The sequence below is a fragment of the Macrosteles quadrilineatus genome, unplaced genomic scaffold (assembly GCF_028750875.1).
Source record: "Macrosteles quadrilineatus isolate MER2022 unplaced genomic scaffold, UCM_ALF_1.0 Scaffold_9__3_contigs__length_116548681, whole genome shotgun sequence".
Taxonomy (NCBI): Eukaryota; Metazoa; Arthropoda; class Insecta; order Hemiptera; family Cicadellidae; genus Macrosteles; species Macrosteles quadrilineatus.
This window is the reverse complement of record NW_026542602.1, coordinates 99,307,087-99,324,034: the sequence shown is the minus strand read 5'-3', so window position 1 is coordinate 99,324,034 and position 16,948 is coordinate 99,307,087. Positions and strand designations below refer to the sequence as shown.

The window sequence follows — 16,948 nt, the reverse complement described above, 5'->3', positions numbered from 1 at the left end:
GAAGGAAAGTATTGTATATTCATTATAAATATTATAAAATATGATATAGTTTTGGAACTATCTCTATAAAGCTGTGACTTTGACATATTCAACTTGAAGTGAGGAAGCGTCATTCCAACTTGGATACCAGCTGGCTTTGTCATCCCAAAATCTGAGAAATCTCTGCAAAAACAAAACATTGTTATTTTTAATTTATTTAAAAAATTTATAAAACAAAAATGAAAAATGCCACATTATTTTGTAAACAAAGTTATATGAGACTTAAATGGAATTGTATATTTTACAAACTAGTTAACATTTTTGAATAATGTAAAAATTATATGGTTGTCTACGATAAAATAATAATAAGTAAGCATAAAATGTATGTGTTTTTTTTATTATTTTCATATTTTAGAATTAGCATAAATAGTAGTAGATACAGCAAATTTCAAAAATTGCTCTATTATCTTTGAGGTTCTGTTGGTTTAAGTATTATTAAAATAAAACACTTGCCATATACTGTATACAGTTATTATCCCTGTAGATAAGTAGATTAAAATTTTAAGGTAAGTTTTTGACTGTAATGTAGAGTAAGTTTAGTCATTCCATTCTTCTAATTTTGTTGTTGCGTTGTTAAAACAACAAAATTATTTAAAACTAAGTTATTGATTATACTTTAGTGTCATAACCACATACTATAAAGTTGACCTACAAAAATCTTGGGAAAAAACATGGAACACAGAGGAAAACATGATTAAGGTTAAACTGTAGGATAAGAAGTCAACTTACAATCCAAAGTTGATTGATAGTATCTGGGTACAGTATTTAAAATATGTAACTGTTTATATATTTGATTCATCCTTACAATATGTTTAGCATTATTTAACAAAAGTGTAAAAAAATTAAATGAACAAAAACACCTTAGATTAATATTTTATGCATAGTGAAGAACACAAATATTCCAGCATTCAAGATCTAAAACTCCCTCCAAAACCAGAATAGAATTTGTGATTGAATGATGGGAAAGCAAATTCTAAATCGGCCAAGAAACATGTTGAGATTTGACAAAGCTTAAGCTGAGGTGAATATAGTCCTACAGGAACTTCATGATCACGTCACAAAATTACTTTATGAAGACTAAAAATATGATACACTAATGTATTAACTACCGTACATTTCATCGAACAAACTTTATGACACAGCCTTGATTTTTCAACAGCAGAGAGTAGAATTGACTATTAACAGCTGATGGATTTTAAAAAAAACATCTGACCAAAATACACCATTAAGTACATTGGACATTTTAATGCGGTCTACCATAGCCTCATCTAACACAAGGCCGTGTTAGAGGCGTTGGTGTATGGCAACGGCTCATAACAGAAATAACAAATCGTTAACATACAAAATTCCTATTCCATCCATTATAAATTAGTGCACCAGCTGTTTCGGTTTGACGGGACAGCGTTGCTGCCACTTTTGTCTCGCCCGGGCCTTGTGTTGGAAGAGGCTACAGGTCTACTGCAGGACCATTTTAATGCAGTCTACTAATAATAGTTCTGTGGATTTACTAATAATAGTATCATTGAACTAAGGATACATATCACTAATTATTCAATGATTTGTTGCATTCAGGAAGAAGAAACGGATACAAATGTAACTATAGTTTGGCCGCTCAGATAGCGACCTGCGCACTAATGCTAACCAATGCTAGAGGAGGTCGCTATCTAAGCGGCCGAACTATAGTCTAAGAATAGAGTTCCGGACAGTTGACAGCACCTTAAAAGTGCCTTGAACATTAAACTAGATTTTTTTTGTCTGTCCGAGGCTGGAGAAGATCCCATCCAAGGAATTATCTCCTCTCTCTTATAATTACTTCTGAAGAAGCCCTTTGGAAGTGCAAAATTTTAATTTGTATGAAATCAAGTATATTGTGATCAATGTGCTATCAACAGACTGATACTCTTTTCTTAAGTATTTTATTTGCGTGTCCTATCCTTCATACTAATTGGTTTCTTACAAAGTATTCACGGGTTCGGTAATCAAATACTGATTTTTCTCTCTAGCATTCTAATTCATATCAATCCATGAAATCAGTCCCTCAAAAAAAAAAAAAAATAGCACACCCTTAAGGCGACACACGGGAAGACTGAAACTCAACTAAAGTTGAACCAACTGTTTTGTGACACGATTACGGTTGCAGTTGCGTTGGTTAAATCCGCACACGGGCGCGACTATAATTGAGTTGAGACAGTGAATGAGTTCTAATTTTGTTATAACGATACTGTGTACTGTGTATGGTGTTTGAAATGAGTAATAGTGATGAAGAAGCCCTGGTGTTTTATAAGCAATCAAGAAAGCGTAGAGTAGAAGGTGTTGGGTACATCCTTATGTTAAATCAAAAATTTAATGTAGGCTCTTTGTAGCTGCTGCTGCATTACGAGAAACAGACGCAAAATTTCAGTCTATGTACAGGATGTCAAAAAGTGCTTACGAAGAGTTATCGCAGTTGGTATACCTGATCCTTGAAAAGCGCAATACAAATATGCAAAAAGTTGTTCAAACCAGGCGACTGAAATCACCTAGCAACCGGCAGGTCCGGTTGCTTAACGACTGATCGCCGACTGGTCCTCAACTGGTCGCATCGCAGTCGCACCGTGTGCACTGTCCCACCTAACTACATTGGTCGGGACGTAGGCGACTAGTTTGTCCAACTGGTTGCCGATTTCAGTTGGAAAACAGTCTTCCCGTGTGTCAACGGCCTTACACAGACATCAAACACAAACATTGCAATAACTCATTTTCCACCAACTTTAAAGACACAAAAACCCACTTTCAGAAGCTTTAAAAGATTTTTTAAGAAAACTCCAATCACAGTCATGCAAACATTTACATGCACACAATGGATTCCACACGATGCTGATGAAAAGCATTGAACAATCAATCATGTATGACATTTTATTTTACCTCTAGTTTGTAGTAAGTGTCAATTATATACTTCGGATAGTCCACCCATGTTAGATTCTAGAAACAGTTACAGTTAAATTGAAAAAAAAATTCCTACAAGTAGTTTTTAAAATAAAAATAAACTATTGCAGTATGTTTAACAAATTGACTCTAAATGCATAAGCAAGGGGCACAACATTTACAACGGATTAAACAGTCATGTTCCCACAAATTTCATAGAACACCTAGGTTGAGTTCAGGAGGTTGTTAGATCCTAAAACTTGTTAATGCTCTACTCTTTATTCTGTGATACTATATAAGCCAATAATGATTATTACAAAAAATAGTAAAACTAAACACCTCATCACTGGTCTCATATCTTTCCCACTAAAAAAGTCATTTCAGTACCCCACACTTCCTGCCGATCCTGTCCGGGTGAAACAATTTGCTGATAAAAATTGTCTGGTTAAAGAGATGTCTCTTCTGCCAAGTGTAGTCCAGTTAAACCGATGTCCGGTTAAAAGGTGTCAGGATAAGAGGGAATCTACTAAGTGTCTAATTGTTGTCAGTGGTAATTGTGACATGGTAGACAAGACATGTGTGAGCAGGTATAACGCTTCCTACCAGCTCTTCCAAATAAACTTGAAATTCTAATGATTTGGACCTGACACAAAAAACATGGAAGTTGAACTCCTGATCTCCAGTGATAAATAGAGGAAAACATCTTAATTTCCAACCCTAATTGTGTATAATCTATAATGTTAGGATTTTAGGTTGAAAGTTTCAACCTCTTTCAACTTTAAAAGATATACTTACTTTAGGATCCGTGTTTTTCCAGGGTTTGTTGGGGATACTGTCAGAAAAGTCTCGATTTCCCGCCACATGAACTCCGAGTGAAATGTGAACCTGAAATTTAAGTATTGGTATACATACATAAGTTATTGGGATTTTCATGGAAGTGCTGTATTACTACTGGTAAAATATTATGTACATCATATCAACATTATATTTTGGATACATCTTGTAAAAAAATTCAGTGAAATACTGTACTCACATTGATCTAAAGGCGGTTTTATTTTTTTACTTTCTCCACCTATACATAGTGTATAATATGGAGTAAGTATTCTTTTTGCAATTTAAGTTTGAGATTTGGGTGGAAATATCCGTTTTGGGTCTCTTGATCTCAAAAAAGTAGTTTTCGGAGTGATTTATCTCTGTGTGTGTGTGGATGTGAACGCTTACACCTGTGAGAACTTCAGAACTCGGACTACACCTGTGCTCTAATTTTGATGAATTTTGGTACGTAAGTTCTAATTTATTGTCTCTCCAGGTATTTTTTTTCATGTTGATTTAAAATAGTGTTTTATGTTTAAACCCATAAAATAACAGAAAACCCTCTGGAACTAATTGAAACTACTTGAGAAATTTAAGAAAAAACGGCTCAAAACATTTCAACTAAAATTTAGCTTTTTATTGTAGTATACACTCATGTAACTTACTGGGAACCAATAGTTAGAAATAAAATATTCGTTATGATTGAAACCATACAATACCGGGTGTCCGAAAAAGAACTGAAACATTTTAAAGGCAAATACTGATACCAAATAAGAGACTATGTTTAATGTTTTATATATGTATTTAAAGCTTAAATTCTTAAGTTTTATTAAAAACTTAGTACAACTCGATATGAGCACCTTTAGTGGCCCGGCAAAAATTTAAGTGAAATTTGACCTTTTCCCAGGTTTTGGTAAGTACTTTAGGGGATACAAATGGTGTCATTAAATGTGACATGTTAGATGAGTATTTTTCCCATAGTTGGTGACGTTGAGATGGGGAATGGCCCTGTCTATTTTCAACAGGATGGAGTGCCACCACACTACAGTTTGCGCGTGCGAGAAGCGCTGGATACTCGTTTCGACAATCGGTGGATTGGCAGGGAAGGAAGGGCCCATCCAATGGCCTCCTAGGAGTCCAGATATGACTTCTCTGGACTTTTTCCTTTTAGGGCAGTAAATAATGATGTCTACCCGGTGCAAATTCGAGATCTGAATCACCTCTGAGAGAGAATAGTCACATGTGTTGGTGCAACATCCTCTGAAGTACTGACCAATACCTGGGAAGAGGTCAAATTTCGCTTAGATTTATTCCGGGCCACTAATGGTGTTCATATCGAGTTATACCAAGTTTCTAATAAAACTTGAGAATTTAAGCTTTAAATACATATATAAAACATTAAACATAGTCTCTTATTTGGTATCAGTATTCACCTTTAAAATGTTTCAGTTCTTTTTCGGACACCCGGTATTTACAAATCCAACTGTGCAGTAAGTTTTCTATTCCTTTGCAGATATTTTCTTACAATGGTCTCAGCTGCACTTAGATTAGTTGGTAAGGAAGAAGAAACACCTGGATTGGACACCCTGGGTAAGGAGTGACATGACGGTGGAGTATGACGCGTAAGGAGGTGGGACCACCAGCGTCCTGCCTAGTATCGTGGGCTTCCATCAGCTGTTGCTGTACTGGGATTCTGGGGTTGGGTGTACCAAGTGACTCACCTATCAGAGCTGTCACCGATACTGCTTGGCTATCTGCTACCGTTGGTACTTGGTATATCCATTCAAATCTGAGTTCAAAGGACCTTGGCTCCATCAACATCACTACTATATTATTACTTAAAATATGAGTCTTTATTTCTAAATTATAGTTCCCAGTATGTTACAAGTATACAGTAGCATACTTTTTCTTAAGGCATATTACTTCTTAAGAATGACACTTTAAGCTACAACCCAGATAACTTATGAACTTTCCGAGTTTTCCAATGAAGAAATTACGATTTATCTCCTAGAACACTTATTTACTCTTGACAAATTATCTTTTGAATTTACTATACTATTCCATATACCAAGGATACTATACCAAGGGTGCGCCAAAATAACCTGACGGTTTTTAATACTAAATAACTCAAGAACAAACTAAAATTTCATGTATTAAATAACGTTATATTGTACACACTACTATGCCATTTTCATTTATGAAAAATTATATCACTCAGGTTATATCGCCTTCTCCTAAACACAGGCTTCCCATTTTTTTCATATTTGCAGTCACCTTCGCCTGATGAATAGAAGCAATCTCTTCCCTACACTGCTTGAGTTCGGGGACGGTTTGAAATTTCGAAACAAACATTTTGCTTTTTAAGTATCCCCACAGCCAACAGTCACACAAAATTAAGTCTGGGGATTGAGCTGACCACAGCACATCACCAAACCAAGAGATCACTTCACCGGCAAAGAGTTCACGCAAAACTGACATTGAATAATTGGCTGTATGACAAGTTGCGCTGTCCTGTTGAAACCACGTGTTAGTCATGTCTATCCCTCATAACATCCGCTGTCTGAACAAAGGGGAATTAAAAATTAAATTCCTGACTTTGCTACCAAACTAAATAATTGCTGGTTCAATAGATATTTGTTAATATAGTAGAAAGCAAGTTTATTGATCTGTCTAAACAGTGAGTTACTACTGGAAAAATAATAAATTCATTTGAGTTAAGAAAATATTATAATGATACGAAATTAAATAAACCCTTTACAATAAAAATATTAAAATCAAAACTATTCTCTTGATGATATATTTAAGTCCGAATTGAAATAGACAGAGAGGAATGATGTGTAGAGATGTACCTACTCACGACCTCGAAGAGAAGAAATTATTGAATGTTCGTTAATACCAAGTAATGGAGATTAACACTTCTTGAGAAAATAAAATATAACACTGTGTGCACACAAACTTCTGGTGAATGTTCCTCACGGTTAAATAAAACTTCTGTAGAAACAATAGAGTTAATAATTGATTATTTAATATGGGATACTGAGACCCATGGTAAAATAGTTAGAGGGATTCAGAGACCCTCATAATATTTGATTCTCATGAAGACTGCATAGTAACTGAGTGAGTTGGAGCAGTGTACAGGAAAAGCCACTGGTCAGTCTATATCATGTCGGCTGGAACTGATAAGCAGGATACGCAGCACATTCCTCTGCATTGTCTGCCTATCTCTCTCTCTCTCTCTCTCTCTCTGTCTGGCTTAACTTAATACATTTTATTTTATAAACTCACTTAAAATATTATTCTGAATTGAACCAAAAAGTGCAGTTATTTATTTACACACAAAACATTTAAATATCTATTATTTAAATGACAAAACAAGTATTATTTTATTTAAAATAAATTTAAGTTTAGACCTAATTTGAGAATGCTCAAACATCCGCAGTTGTGGAACCAAAAACCCCCTCAGTATTTCCAAATAGCGTTCCGAGTTCACAGTGACAGGGGGTGTTCCCACTTTCGTCCTCAAAAACATATGGTCCGATGACTCCAAACAGTGCCACACCACACTAGACAGTAACTTTCTTTTGACTACGTGATGTTTTACCAAACATAACCTAAAAATGGCATAACATAAGCAATCGTTCACTACAACAATGAGGTCTCTAGCTAGTATAACAGCTGACTTATTACAAAACAGAAACCGTCAGGTTTTTTTGGCACACCCTCTATTTAGTAGATTTACTAGACTCTGATTAGTCTGTTATAAGGGATGCATCCTTCAAATCAACTTACCTCCTTAGATAAGACTGAAAAATTCACAGTTCTCATTTGGTGTACCTCTTCATTGTCTACAGTAAACGTAATTTGATCTAAAAACAAAAAAACATATTAAATATCAAACAAATTTAATATGAGCTTTTTTACATAAAATAATTAGTCATAACTTCATACAGTAAACTGAATGTCATCTTATGAAGCCTTGTTCTACATTTTCTTAAACTTATTGTATCAATTTTTTCCCAAAAGACACAGATTTAATTTTCTGCAGATCTAGTTTGCTTGAAATGATCAGTTTGTAGTTTGTAGAAGTGTATGGTGATGAATTTACTTTAACAACTTGGTTTGCTGATGACAATTTATTTTTACAATGGTCAAACATGGTTCTCGTCTAAATATTTTGTGAAGGAAAAACTTTTTATCAGATTTAAGTAAATGAAATAATGAAATAATGAAATAATGACTTTATTCCCCAAATACAAGTTTTTTAAAATTACAAAACAAATTCACCTTGGAACTATGTTGTCACAGTCTCCAGTATTTGTGACAACATGAAAGAAAAAACACAGTTATTTACAAGTAATAAAAAATTGTATGAGTCCAGTCCTTGTTGAAAGAAGTGCTTAATAACCATGCCGCTCTCCGTGGCGCCGTTTAACACTTATATTAACTTATACATATACAGTAAATATAAATAAAACTTCTCTATTGTTATAACAAAAAATCAAATAATTACCTTATAATAATGAGAACTTTGTTCGTTAAACCAAATACATTCATTACTAATTATGAATAACACAAACAAAATATGCAAGAAAAAAAACAGATGGAATTGAAGTAAAATTGAAAAGGCCATACAAAAATATTTTGTTAACTAAGAACCTGATTTAAAAAATCAATGACTGGAGTTTTGAAAAGCCAATATTTCAATTTTAAAGAAAACAAATTTAAGGATGAACAACTTCTGATATCTCCCGGTAATTGATTGAAATATTTAGGTCCGTTGTACTGATAAGAATGTCTGAAGAGCGATTTGTTTACTTTAGGTAATCTGAACATTCCTTGGTTGTGATTTCTAGTATTGTACAGAAGGTTACTTGTTCCTGTATTTCCACTTCGAACATAAAAAAGCCGTAAAACCTTGTAAATATATAAATGTTGAATCGGAAGTATTTTAAGTTCAAAAAATAACGGAAAGGAACTTTCTCTTATTTGGCATTTTGAAATCAATCTAATAAAATGATTTTGTGTGACTCTTAATTTATCAGTATGACATTTATAGGTACCCCCCCAACACTGGATGGCGTACTGTAATCTTGAATCAATTAAAGCAAAGTAAAGGGTTCGCAATAAAAATCTACTACAAATATTTTTTAAAAAATAAAAGGTTCTTATGGAGAATTTAATTTTTGAATGCAGGTTTGTCACATGTTTATCCCAATTCAAATGCATTTCCAAATTGGACAATTGCTGAGATCATGAACACATGTAATATTTTTTGTACATATTAAATCCTGAACAAGCTCCCAATATATGACCAGAGGGTCATAACATGAACTTGACATACACACTTGTTCATACACATGAATGTTGTGAGGACTCACTTTATAAAAGAAGATTTTTGATACTATAAAATGGATCTTCTATCCTACAATTGTGACTTCCTGGCCATAATAAAATCTCACTAGGTTGACCATTGGGGCGCACAGAAGGAGCCTAACCGAAGATTGTGACCATTACTAATAACGACATCACAATCGGGCGCACCCTGGGCAACGTTGACATCTCAGTGGCAAATCCTTCTACAATCGAAAGATTTTGAAAAATGAATCTACCTAAACGGTTTTTTTCAAGGCCATTAGTAACGATCTCGATTAATATTGAGGGAATATCGAGAGACAAAGAAATATTACAAGCGAATGACAAAGCCATATCGGTAGCTAACTTTTGGTAAAGCGAAGTCTCATTTCCGGACACGGAAAGTAAGTAAGTAAGCTTGACCATTTGTGGACACAGAGTTTATAGAGTTTGGGGGTTGTTGAGCTATCCAAAACATTGAAATTTTAACAGGTTTTAATAAGTGAATACATAGAAGACTATTTTTCGAACATTCAACAATTAAAAATTGAAAAGTCGAGCACAATAGTAAGACCAAGCCAGCTAGACATGCACCCTGTCAGCTGTTGACTGTCGAGTTACCGGGTGTTGAGTTAGTGAGGTTTTACAGTTTAAAGCATTAATTCAATGTATTATGTAATCATACATCATCATTTCTAAAGTCATTTTCCCATTTTAAGCCTGATATCTCAGTAAAAATCCAAAAGATAATGGTTACCACATATGATCCGTACCTGGTGTCCAGACAAGTTTGAACGTGTGAAAGTCCTGCGCCCAAGGAGTGTCCTGAGTTTTCTTCCCCAAGGATGTCTGAGTTCCTGTTACTCCGGCCTCCAACGTTTTCCATCCAAACTCGGAGTCATCCATGTTGCCCCGAGACAGACCAACCACCACCCTCTCTGAGGCCGGACCGTTCACTGGCTCCAGCCACAGTTCTGACAGAGGAAACAAACTGGTTTTTAATTTGTTGAGATTCGTCTTTTCAATTTTTTAAATCTTTGTGTATACTAGAAAGGAGATGTTGTACAAGTATTGGGATAATTGTGTGATGCAAGTTTTGTATACTGATGAATATAAACTCATTTTGAAATTAGGTACCTACCTATATTACTGAACTTTATTTATTAGAGTGTTTAATCATTGTAATTTACTTCTAAAAATTAAAGCAATACCGTAAAACTAAGAAACACCCCAAATACCTAGTAACTCTGAATTTGGAGGCAGGTAGACATATCATTCCCATGTTAAAAAGTTAAAGATTTTATAATGAAAATAGACCTAGTTGAATTAAACTACTATAGGTCGGCCGCTTAGAAAACGACCTCCTCCAGCATTGGTTTAGCATTAGCGCGCAGGTCGTTTTCTAAGCGGCCGAGCTATAGTGCTTGTGTCAACTACTGATTTCTGTTGTATACACCAACTTTTTCACAAATTCAAATTGAAAGGGCAAAATATACATGAAGGTATTCACATTTTTCATGTCAAAGCAATTATCAGTATCAAAAACTAAGAGAGAAAATCAAATGTTTACAGTAGCACTTAGTGGACGACTCATTCTGTCATTTTAAATTTGAAGAAAAAGATTAGCTCTGGCTGGTCCATATAATTGGATATCAACTTCATTATACAAAATCAATGCTAGTGATATTGGATCTATATTTTTCCCAACCAGCCTCACTGTTTTCTTTACTTAAGTGTCTTTGTTTATATAAAAGTTTACTAAGGCCTCTGACCCATGTGGAAGGTTAAATTGACTTACCCGGTACAATCCATTTCCCTTGTGGCAATTTGGCTTTGATTTCAACAGTTCCGTATCGGAAACTTAGTTTGTCTTTAGTAGAGAGTCTTGCGGACATGATCGGGGGAAGAATCAGATAACGGATAGCTTGGCGGTGACATTGCTGGGCTACATTGGAAGTACAACTAGAAAAACACATACAGATCAAGTGGTAATTTTTAAATAATCACAAAGAATAAATAGGTGAGATAATTAGCGATTTATACAGGCTATTTAAAAAAGTTCAGCAGTTCTTATCCATCAAGCATAGTATCACTTACCCCAAAACACCATAGAATTATTAATATGAGTAACCCTTTAATAACATTAATGACAAACAAGTTCCCTATTGATGATTCTATACCTTTGATATAAAAAAAATTGCAGCGTGTATAAAGAAAAAATGATGACTTACCCTTCCAGTAAATATTCTCCACTCCTCACAAAGGAATCGTTAGATTTGTCCTCCAACAGTGTGGGTTTAATCATCAATTTCCCATTGTCCAACCAACTGTTGGATGTATCTTTTGTAAAAACCATAAACTCGTCTTCCTATATATCAAACAAAAGGGGTAGCAAATTATTTGGTATAGTGTACAAATATTTACATCATTTTGTAAACAGAGTATAATATTTTCCTGAGATATTACCAAGAGCTCAATTTCCAAGAACATAACATCTAGGTCCACAATACACAATATTTAGAAATCTCACACTAGCTAAACCGATACACAGATACATATATTATTGTAAACACTAAAAACTAAAAAAAAAAACCATACTTACAGGTGAATCTCCCCCTATTGTCACTTGATGCTTCCATCCCTTCATATCATTGAACTTTTTGTTGAGAAGTACGTCTCCGCCACATACAGGAACTGTGTTTCCATCTCGGGTGGTCTTGGTGGGGCGGCATGAAGGATCCGGGATCCTATCAGGTATGAATTCATCTGGTTTGTTGTGCGGATTGTCTACAAACAACAATCAAAGTTATTGTATCGGAAATTACCTGCCATGACAGTACCGTAGGTCTAAAAATTGTATCACTTGCATAGTTAGCCACAATAATAGTCACAATTCAATATGGTAGAGTGCCACTATTCAAAAAACCACTATTTGGTAGAGCCGCCTATTGTAAGCTAAAGTTTGGAAACTATTTTTTAAGACGTTACAAATGAATTTTAAACATATCCTGCGGTTGCAGAGACATCATCAACATCTTCTGAAAACCATGAACATAATCTGCTATCGCGATGATTAATTATTACAGAAATTCAATTATTCAGAATTCCCAGTAATCCAAAGAGGGTTCGGTGGTTAAGCAAGTTATGTTTAGTTATTTCGGAATAGCGGGACTCTACTTTGGTAAAATTGCAGTATACCACCGTAAGTTACAAAACCATGACAAGAATTATTTTCAGTAGATAAAAAACCTCCTTTCAAAGATCTAAATCCTTTTTTTACATACTTTATTCAGACCAGCTTATTCTATAGGAAACGTACAAAGGCAGAACTTATTGACTATGGGATGAAATATTTTTTTTTTGCTTGTGTTGAGGCTCAGATTCACACAAAAGGCTGATTACCCAACCTGTCCTCATTTAAACTTCCAATGATTCATTACACCCACCTACTGCGGTCAGAAAACTATTAAATTGAATCCACTATCCACTGCTTCCAAGGAAGATTTGTTCCACAAACTATCAGCAGATATTAACCTTGAAATAAAGCTAGTGATGACTTCAAGAAGAGCAGGATATTTTTAGTAAAGTGTAAAACAAGTTAGAACGAAAGGAAAATTATTGTGTCATTGATTCTGAATCCATTCTGTGAATTGGAAAAGTCTACCTATATAAAAAATCAGTTTCAAAATTATAGAAACAAAAACGTCAAGGATATGGCTAATTCTTCTAGGATGTTGAGACAAAGGAACTATTGCTGACATTTGCTGGGAGTTTCTTAAGACTTAAGCACATGAAAATAGAGAATAAAGGCTGGTAATCCAGAACATCATCTTGTATGAATGAGAATCTTGTTTAATTGTTTTTGTCAAATGAATCAATGATTGAAACATATTGTTATTGTGTGGGTTCAACCAAAATCTATATTTTTGCGAGTGTAAGCCCTGAAGCAGCCGCTATACTCACTCCACCCTAAGGACATCACTGACTGGCAGCTGGGTCTAGTTTTGAATCATCATAAACCTACCAACTTTTCTTAAGATTTATGATGTTTATGATTATTGGACAATCCCTGGCCCCTCAACCAACCAGCTTAACATAATACCAACCAAAAAAGTACCCAACTAGGCATTTTAGAGATTTAAACTCATTTCTCTTATTGTGGCAGATTACTCAAAAAACTTACTCATCGTCACCCTATATTCTCGGTCTAACCCATTATAGGCTAGCTTGTCCACTATGACGTGTATCCAGTAGTATATGACATCTCCCTTTTTCACTTGAAACTCAGGGATGTAATAACTCCATCTTCCATTTCTCTTCTTGGTGATGTCCACTCCAAAATGTCCATGCTGGAGCCCTTGGAACTCTTCATTTATGTTGATATGGTAAGCAACGAGTTTGATTTCTGGGTCATCATCTATGAATAAAATGTAATACGGTAACTTAACTAACAGCATGTGTTGAAAAAAAATTATTTTTGCTTGGTTAAAGTTGGGGTGAAGACACAATGTATAATATTTACCCAGTAATGGATCTAAAAAAAATCATTGGTTATATGAGGGTGAAAAAATATACATTTTAGTTAAAAACCTTGTGTGGAGGGGTTTTCACATTGAAAATTTACAAAACCAACCACCCTTGGTGCAGCTTGCAGATTCAAAATTTGCAGTAAACTCAAAAAGTCATTAGCCTATTACGTTTTTGAAATTTTAATATCACACAGTATCAATAATAATATAAAGAGTATAAGAGAAGAATCTAACAAGGAGGTATATTTGGAGGTGAACAAGAGGTAGAGGTGTAGAATACTATTGTAGTATCGTGGTACTAAAAAATATAAAAGAAATAGACAGAATAATAAACTAACCCTTGGAATTATTTGTATACTATACTTTTTTATAAAGCATTTAAAATATTAATTTTATTCATCATACTGTAATAGTTTTATGAATGAAAAAAACAAATGGAAATTTTACAAAAGTTAAACAAACGCCTTAAATATATAATACAATTTGAAGCCTCTTTTTGAAAATTTTTGCTACATGTACTTTAAGTTTAAGTACTATTGCTGGTTAAATACCTTTGAGTACTGTTGAATAAATATTTGTATCTTATTTTTACACCGTAAATTATTCAGGGTTTATAAACTGTTTTATAACTATTATTATATTCTATATAGACATTCCATCCGTATGTTAAAGTTGTAGCCTGGTTTTTAAGCAAATTCGTCTTAGTTGATGTGAGCCACCTACAGATTGCGCTGATCTAAATTACTGATTTCTGCAGATTACACGATGGTTTTTACCAAGTCAAACTGATGGAATGACTTATTATGAGCTATAGCAACTGTTGTGACCCAGCAACTATGTCAGTAACAAAAAATAAGGTACAAAATAGAGTTTTAGACACTAGCGCAATCTGTGACTGGCTCACACAACTACGTTCTTTTTTAGTAAAAAAACTGGCGACAGCTGATCCATATAGATGGGATGTCTTCACTATATAGTTATAACTATTTTTTTATATATTTTGTAACTATTATTTTACTACAACAATGCTACAGAACAGCATATGCCAATTATATTGTAGCATTAAGCATTCAAAACATGTTTAAAGTTAAAGAGTAATCCAAATAAAATATAAATATAAATAGGGAAACCGCCATTCACGGGTGGCAGTCTTCAAACAATTTATTTCCAAATATAAATATAAGAGTGACAATTAATAATTAAATATATTACACAGCAAGAACCTTTAATAACTAAAATATTACTGATGGTTATGAATCAAACATAAATAAATCTAATATAATATTTGGTTAAAGTAGCCTACCAAGGAAAAGGTAGAACCTACAGAGCATCCATATATGGTTAATATAGTTTATAAGTTAGTTAACATTATTAGTTGTAATAAGGTAGACAGGAATTAAATAGATAAAAGGCATAGTTACAGAATGTGAAGAAAACCTTAGAATTGTATTTTTGCTCCCTCTATAAATCTACAAGGGGATATTTTTACTCCATGCTAACACTCTATTTTTACAATTAAGAAGTTTATCCACTAAACAAAAATAACAAGTTGACTTCAATCAAAACAAAAATTCTAATTAAAATTAACTTCCAACTTTTATGCTAGCATTGTAAACTGTTCACTTACCTGGTATAGAAATCCTTAACCCTCTTGGACTAAGAAATTCCAAAGATGCCTCGGGCACAATGTATCTTTGACTTTGTACACCACAAAGTAATGCAGTGAGTGCTAAAACATGACAAACCAAGTTGCTCATTGTTACACAAAACAACTCATCTGACTGAGGGGTTAGGTTTGACTAAAATCAGCTGATTATACCAACTACCAACCAGCTGATATGAGCAACAAGAATATGCGAGGTCATCTCTGGTCAACCGGTTTTGTATTTGTGCAGACTTTCCTCAAAGAGCTAAGGGATTCCCAGATTTCATTATGAGGGATAACAATAAGTACAAACTACCGTAATGCATTTTCAGATTTGTTTACCAGATTTCCGATTTAACCAGATTATACTATCAAAATACATTGTCTACATTGTTTACGTAATTGAAGGTTATCATACGTTTCTGATTTTATTTAGGCGTTTGAACTTTAAGCTATGAACTAACTTGATTTATTCTTATGATATAAAAACATTTTATATTTTTTATAATTTTAAATAAGTTTATAAAAAATATTTTTTCTTGAAAAACTTTAAACAAAATGGTTTCTATGATTTTACTTCCATGTGAATAGCATTGTGTATTAAAAAAAACTATATATGCTTCCAACGATGATCAAAAACAATTAAAAGTTCAATGTTAAGCTTTTTAGCGAATTTCCCTATAGGGAAGTAGCTATTACCGTAGGTGGCACGGTAAGACCTAGACCCGGGACCGATTTACTTTTTCATTTTGATGTCCCCAGAGGCTAAAAACACCATTCGTTCAAATGTTTATATATGTATACATATATAGACTTATATATATATATATATATATATATATATACGTCCGTGAACGCGATAACTTGAGTAATTTTTGTCCGATTTTGATGAAATTTGGTTTAAAGGTGTAAAGCGGGATAAACTTGAATGAGTTCGCGAACCAGCACAATCGGACCATGGGAACGAGGCTTTACAGGGGGTTTTATGGGGTAAAAATTGGTTTTTCTCACTTTTGACCCTCAAAACACAAAATTTCCCGATTTCTCTTTAGACCTTTTTAAAGAGCTTAACAAAACAAATAATTTAGTATATAAAAGTATTTTTGTTCGATTATTAGTAACGGAGAAAATTAAAAAAATTGTAAATTTAAAATTCCCATGTTATTCTTATGGAGAATATTGTCAAATGTTGTAGTTCGCTTGTTTATGGATATATTTTGATCAAACTTGGCAAATTTATTTATTTTGTACTAAGCTATCAGTATTTTACTCAAAAACACACTTTATTAGTTTCCTTGTAACAGCAAACCTAGGTACTCGTTAAACCTAATGTTATTAAAATATATTTAACTGAAAATCAATTCAGACAAATGGAAATTCGCTTAGTCGGCAGGTTTGCTGCGGCGGGGGTATTTTCAGTTTGTCTAGTTCGGCCGCTTAGAAAGCGACCTCCTCCAGCATTGGTTTAGCATTAGCGCGCAGGTCGTTTTCTAAGCGGCCGAACTAGGTACATTCACTACAGTATAACATGAAAACTCATATAATTTTATGTTTGCTAATTTTCGGGATTTGTATTCGACGAGTCATTTCCTTATGGGTTTATTATTAGGGCTACAAATCAATAATTGGCTAAATTTAAGTGGTAGACATGTCCCGCTTGAGCTTG

At 33.9% G+C, this 16,948-nt stretch overlaps 1 protein-coding gene across 2 annotated transcripts; it reads right to left on the bottom strand.

The window, feature by feature from the left end:
- On the bottom strand, window positions 1-15,463 carry LOC129002510 (beta-1,3-glucan-binding protein-like). Of its 2 annotated transcripts, XM_054430369.1 has the most exons (10): window positions 15,265-15,463; window positions 13,292-13,525; window positions 11,711-11,895; window positions 11,340-11,476; window positions 10,907-11,070; window positions 9,882-10,082; window positions 7,546-7,622; window positions 3,739-3,828; window positions 2,944-3,000; window positions 1-162 (listed from the first exon to the last, which is right to left on the bottom strand). In XM_054430369.1, the coding sequence occupies exons 1-10, from the start codon at window positions 15,392-15,394 to the stop codon at window positions 64-66; spliced, it is 1,374 nt and encodes a 457-aa protein (XP_054286344.1). In that variant the 5' UTR covers window positions 15,395-15,463; the 3' UTR covers window positions 1-63. The 2 variants fall into 2 exon arrangements, with proteins under 2 accessions (XP_054286344.1, XP_054286345.1); XM_054430370.1 differs by lacking the exon at window positions 2,944-3,000.
- Between the last annotated feature and the right edge of the window lie 1,485 nt (window positions 15,464-16,948).